At 47.9% G+C, this 6028-nt stretch overlaps 1 protein-coding gene across 1 annotated transcript; it reads right to left on the reverse strand.

Annotated features, from left to right (window-relative positions):
* Nucleotides 1–2465: 2465 nt before the first annotated feature.
* TCF21 (transcription factor 21) lies at nucleotides 2466–5683 on the reverse strand. The gene is made up of 2 exons (XM_003898161.5): nucleotides 4899–5683; nucleotides 2466–3010 (listed from the first exon to the last, which is right to left on the reverse strand). Exons 1-2 carry the CDS (start codon nucleotides 5346–5348, stop codon nucleotides 2921–2923), a joined length of 540 nt encoding a protein of 179 aa, XP_003898210.1. The 5' UTR covers nucleotides 5349–5683; the 3' UTR covers nucleotides 2466–2920.
* Nucleotides 5684–6028: the final 345 nt, after the last annotated feature.

Raw genomic sequence — 6028 nt, forward strand, 5'->3', positions numbered from 1 at the left:
CACACCAACTACCTGGGCTGGAGCTGGAGCAGGGTAGGCTGGGAGTTTTACCCTTCTGGGAAGACCAGAGGAGAGATACCTATGGTGGGTGTGGGTGTGCTGATGATCTGGAATGGGAGAAGGGCCCACTGAGAAGAAGAGATGGTTAGACTGTGGGTGTGTGTTGGAGGCATGTGTGGTGTGGTCACGTTGTCATGTTCCTGGGCTAGTGGCAGCCACCACCCAGTCATTCCCACCTTGATCCTCACTCCATTCAATGGGCAACCATGGGGACCTGAGTGTGCCCAGGCCCCTCCTTGGCTGAGGCTCCTGATGGGACTGGGCAGCCTCATCATCAGACACCAGTGTCAACCTACCTGCAGGTGCCAGGCCCTGACTTTGCTCTCTGGATTTCTAGGAAAAAGAAAGTTCTGGACAAATTTAGAGAACACTGGGGAGAGGTGCAAGGTGAGAGAGAAACAGAGAGAGAGAAAGAGTCAATAGATACCCAAAAGAGGTATTTTTGTTCATGGGGAAAAAAAAAAAAAAGATCATTGACTGGATGTTATAAACATACACCCCTTGGAGCTTCCTGCCTGAGACACTTTTAGTTTGGATCTAGGCACAGATAGTTCACTACCCGCCACTTAGTAAAAGTAACTGACATTTTCATGGAATCTTTCCTTTACCAAGGGATTTTACAGATATAATCTCATTTGAGCCCCACTAAGGCTCTGTAAGATGAAAGGAGAAGGTCTGCATATAATGATTATTATCATTCTCATCACCTTTATCCCTGCTTGCAGAGATGGGAAAACTGAGGATCCAGGCTCTTTCAAGAAACAGCTAGCTGGTTGCAGAACCAGGGTCAAATCTACCCGTTCCCTATTCATAGCCACATGCCTGCTGCCTAAAGCAAAGGCTTCAAATTATTGATAGGCAACTATCGACAGCCATGAAGACTTTCTAAAAATCCATGTGTAGATTGGCATTGCAAGGGAATGAGCAAGAAAAAGTTTTTTCTCTATGGACGGCCTGCCTGGAATCCTCAGAATTTAGCGCATTTGTTTTGTAAAAACGTGAGTGGGAGATTGGAAAATTTGCAAAACGTGAAAGGCAAACAATTGAATCACACTAGGGACTCTTTGATTTGAACTCTGGATAGGTTGAGGCATGGGCTCTACCCCTCTGGTAGAAAGGACAGAACACATGAATTTGAGGAAGGGGACTCTGGCCAGAGCTTGAAATGTGTTCTTGAAAGTCAAGTTGGGGTGGCGGTGGTGGGGAGATGGAAGGGTATCCTGATATCTTGAGAAGTCCTCCATGTGCAAATAGACAGGCGGATGAAGTCACCGGAGTTCTCAGCCCTTGGAGAATGAGGAATTGCGCTTGGTAATGTGGTCGCCACCCCTTGGTAATGAGGTCACTATAACTGACAGAGAGCACACCTGGCAGAGCAGCTTCTCTAGTCGGGACCAACCTAGCGGGATCCCTCCTCTATGGCCAGGCAGAGGGCTCCACCCGAGGAGCAAGAAGCGGCCTGTGGGGTTGGTGGAAGGGCGGAGAAACTCTCGCTCCAGGTACCAAACTAAGCCGAGAAAAAAGGGTAAAAAATGGAAAAGAAAGAGCAAATGAAGCGGAAGCTTCAAGGCTCTCTGCGACGAATAACAGTATAAATAACCGAAGACGTCTTGTAAACACTGCGGTCATAACCCCGAACATTAAACAGCCCCGGTGGCATCTGGCGCATCGGCCGCCGCGGGCTGCTCTGGGGCAGTGAGAGAGCCGGGTCCCAGGCTCCTCTGCCTTGCTTCTCTGTTTATCTCAACTTAATCTTCCCCTAGGAGCTGTTCCGTAGCCTGGAAAATGTTTAAATTAAAACCCAGTCCGCCGGAAGTCGTGGTGGGAGCTAAACGCGCCAGCTAACCGCAACCAAAAGGCAGGCATGCAGGTTTGTTGTTAGAATTAATTAATGGATTATTAATAAGAAATGTAGATAATGTATGCTGCAGAACTCTGAAAATCCTGAAACACACCCTAAGGGTTATGGAATTTACATCTTCCATAGCTTCTATTATTTCTTCACTAGTTTGCAGCCATACCCACACCTGGAAGGTGACGAAAGGTGGAGTTTACTTTCTCGCCCGTGTCAGCAGTCATACTGTGGAATCCATGAAAGCTGGATTTCCTTTTTCTGGTGCGTTTTTACTCTTGAACTGTGTAACTGTGGATAACTTTAATACTGCCCATTCTTTGTTTACAGTTACATAATTTCTATTGTCCTTAAAAGTAACCGACATATTTCTTTTTTAAGGTTTCAGTAAAAAACGTAATCTGCATCTTCATTATGAAACTCATATGCAATTTTCTTCTATCTCTAGAATTTAGATTGATGTTTAAAAGAATCATTTTCATTATCAAGCTTCCCCATAGTTTCCCACTTTTCTATTGCAAATATTTTTAAAAATCACACAAAATGTCAGAGCTTTTAGCAATATAAAGAAAGATTTATTTTCAAGAGTAGCAAAACTTGTTTGAAAAAAATATATATCTTTAAGTGAATTACTTTATAAACGTGACTGTCAAAGTCAGCTATCCTATGATCTACATTTTACAACATATTGTACAAAAGATACATTGATAGGCTCTTATCTATTTATACATTTATAATTACATATTGCACTTGGACCAGCAAGGCTTGCAGAGTCATTCACGGTAGAAGTTAATAAAGTTAAATAGATGGGAATCTTTGCAAGTACAATTGATCTCCTCTGGTTTGGAAACGAATCTCCTCGTCGTTGTAAAGTGTTCTCGCGGGGTGGGACAGAGAGAGGAGCATTGCGAGGGGGAAGCAGAGACAGAGAGCACGGAGGGCAGGGGTCGACTTCCCGGGGCCCGCTCCCCCCGGGAGCGCGCCTTTCCCAGACTCGCACCTCCAAGGTCAGGACGCGGTGGTTCCACATAAGCGGCTCGCGGTCACCACTTCTTTCAGGTCACTCTCGGGTTTCCCGGCCACCAAGAAGGGCCACGTCTACGGGAAAGAAGAGGGTGGAGGAGGTAAGGAGCCGTGGCGGAGGGGGTGGGGAGGGCTGCGGGCCAGAGATGAAAGGAGTGGGGGCGGTGGGGGCAGGCAGTGCACTGGAGAGACCGATTATCTCTGCAATGTACTCCCGATCCTAGCGCACCCCGCGGCTGCATAAAGCAAAAAGCTGCCTTGGCGCCAAGTCACAGCTCAAGGTGGTGGTGGTGCTGATGGTGGTCTTTTAGAACGAGAGCCAAAAGGGGTCATACTGGGTTCCTTGTGAGACCCAATGCAGGAAGCCCTGGGCAAGCCGAGAGTGGGTGGTGCTGTGGCACTGCCTCGAAGCAGACGCTCTGGCAGCCTGAGCGGGGAAGCCTAGAATGACCTTGTGCCTGCTGGGCACCGAGTTGGGGGCGAAGCTCCCTCCTGGCCTCTCTTCTGAGGCGGTGGTCGGGTTTCAGGGCCCTGTCGCTTTCATCGTCTTTCATCGCCATCTATTTCCCTAGCCCCGACTTTCGTTTCTTCCATCTGAAACACCGGCTTTGACTACAACTTCTAAATTAATCACCACCTCTTAAGGGAAAAAAGAAAAAAGCTAAAAATACTACATTGACTTTTAATTTAAGATCGTCTTCGTGCTGGACTGAGAAAGCATGCTTTCTCTTCCTTTCTCCGGGCTGTTTTATAATAAAGTTCATTTAAGTTTCTTATTTAAAGATGAAGAGAGTAACAATTGTAAATATTCGAGGCAGCACTTTCATTTTAGGTGAAGATATTAAAAAGCTATTTACTCATTGAAAAAAAAAAAACCCCAAACTTTCAGTTGGAGGGAAAACTATTTTTCATGGCAAAATGTGGTTTTGCATCTTCTTCTCCCTCAGTTCCAGAAACCAATTCGGTGAGAAGACAATTCAGACCTCTCTCACTACTGCTCTAGTGCTGGCTGATAAGACTTGCCTTTTAAGAGGAAAAATCTCTCATTCTTATCATATACAAACAGAGGTCCTAGTAAGTTGTTGTTATTGTTTTTCTTTAGATCCTAGAAGTTTTAAAATAAAATCAAATAAAAAAATTAAAATGTATTTCTTAAATAGTAAAATGCATTTGAGAAAAAAGTAGACTCAATGATTATCAGTTTTTTTTGTATTAAAAAAGTTAGACTCAATGGGCATTACTTTTTAAGATAAAAGGTAACTTTTCTTAAATCTTGAATGAGAGTGACCTGTTTTAATATTTATTAAACTCATACTAGTGAGGATTTACTGATTTTGCTGATAATTACTGGAACTTCTAGGATTTAAAAATACTAATCCACTTATAGGAGAAGCACAGAACATTTAAGTGTTTGGGGGCTTACATTGACAATTTAGGGGGGCATAGATGTGTCCTTATCTAATGGTCCTAAATATGCTTGTGAAAGAAACGGAGGTGGGTGTTTTTATTTACAAGGAAAGGAAAATCAAAATCCACTCTCAGCTAAAAGAAGAAAAAAGGATTAATAAAATGCCTCCTCGGCATGAGGTCTTGTCAGTGTTCTCAGTTCCGCAGCAGCCACTCTACCCCAGGGAGGATGGCGATGGAGCGGGCTTGGGGGATCCCTCCTCTGTGCCAGCTCAATACACTTGCAAACCTTTAATTGGGCTGCCACGTCAAACCCTTGCATAAATCACTCCCGCTCCGGGGGCTGGTAGGGCAGAGAGCGAGGGTCATGTCTAGACCGCCCGCCTCTGGTCCCTGGAGGCTCTAGGCCCGCGGTGGCCGAGGTGTATAAGTCACCGCCACGCCCGCAACCCCACTCCCAGCCCCGCGCGCACTCGCGCCCACCGCTGGCGGGACTTCGGGCGCGCCTGGACTGCAGGCTCGCCTGGACTGCAGCAGCAGCCCCCAGGGCACTCACCAGGTTGACCGGGTGAATGTACCCGTTCTCGTATTTGTCGTTAGCCAGGATCTGCCTCAAGTGGGCGATGTAGCTGGACGCCAGCCTGAGCGTGTCCAGCTTGGAGAGCTTGGTGTCCGGGGGCACCCAGGGCAGGGTGGTCTTGAGTCTGGAGAAGGCCTTGCTCAGCACTCGCATGCGGGCCCGCTCTCGCGCGTTGGCGGCGTTGCGCTGGACCTGCTTCCCCTCCTGGCTGACCCCGCTCAGGGGGCTCTTCTTGGTGGGCGCCTTCCTCCTCTTGCCCAGGCCGCCGCGGCCCTTCTGGGGAGACCCATTCTCACAGTTGGAGCTCTCCTCGGTGCTCTCGTTGGAAGTCACAAATTCCTTGTTCGAGTCCATTTTCAGCCCGTCACATTCCAACATCTCCACCTCTTGAAGGTCCTCCACATCGCTGAGGGAGCCGGTGGACATGTTTGGGGGAGTGGACGAGGGAGAGAGGGAGAGAGAGAGACAGAAAGAGAGAGAGAGAGAGAGAGAGAGAGAGAGAGAGAGAGAGAGAGAGAGAGGCAGAGAGAGAGAGGCAGAGAGAGAGAGAGAGAGAGACCCTGAAAACAAGGGGCCTCCCGAGTGTGGCGCAGCCACCTCCTGTTGGGAGCTGGAGTTGGGGTCTGGTTGGGTTTCACAACCCTTTCCCCTTCGCAGAGTTGTGAGAAGGAACCTAGAGGACTTCTGCAACAGAGGAACCGGCTCTCTGTTTCCCCACTCCCAGAGTCGTGGCCGTAGAGGAGTGTGAGCGAGCGCTGAGGAATTTGGTGGACACTAGGAATTTATCTGGGGAATAGAGGGGCGGATCTTTGCAGCCCAGGGGAGGGGCCTGCCAGGCCCCAGCAAAGCGCTTAGACCCCTTTCACAACCGGAGGGAAACTCATTGCACAGACCCTAATTTGCAACTTGTAATGTAAATCAACTCAACTGCATCATGTACTTACCAGCCACCTTCTCCCAACTGTGGCCGGCCGAGGAGAATCATGTCCTGTCCATCTCTAAAAGGCCTTTCCCTCTTAAGACATCACAGCTGGTTGTTACTGAGAACTTTAGAAAAACGACTAGATCCTTTGGCTCTTTCTGGGCCTTCCACCTACGAATCTCAC

The sequence above is a fragment of the Papio anubis genome, chromosome 6 (genome assembly GCF_008728515.1).
Source record: "Papio anubis isolate 15944 chromosome 6, Panubis1.0, whole genome shotgun sequence".
In the NCBI taxonomy this organism is placed as follows: domain Eukaryota; kingdom Metazoa; phylum Chordata; class Mammalia; order Primates; family Cercopithecidae; genus Papio; species Papio anubis.

Bases quoted from the DNA above. Each gene is read 5' to 3' on its own strand.
- TCF21 (XM_003898161.5), bottom strand. From the start codon at position 5,348: ATGTCCACCGGCTCCCTCAGCGATGTGGAGGACCTTCAAGAGGTGGAG. The intron at 3,011-4,898 runs GTGAGTGCCCTG...TCTTTCCCGTAG, and splicing joins ACATTCACCCGGTCAACCTG to ACGTGGCCCTTCTTGGTGGC.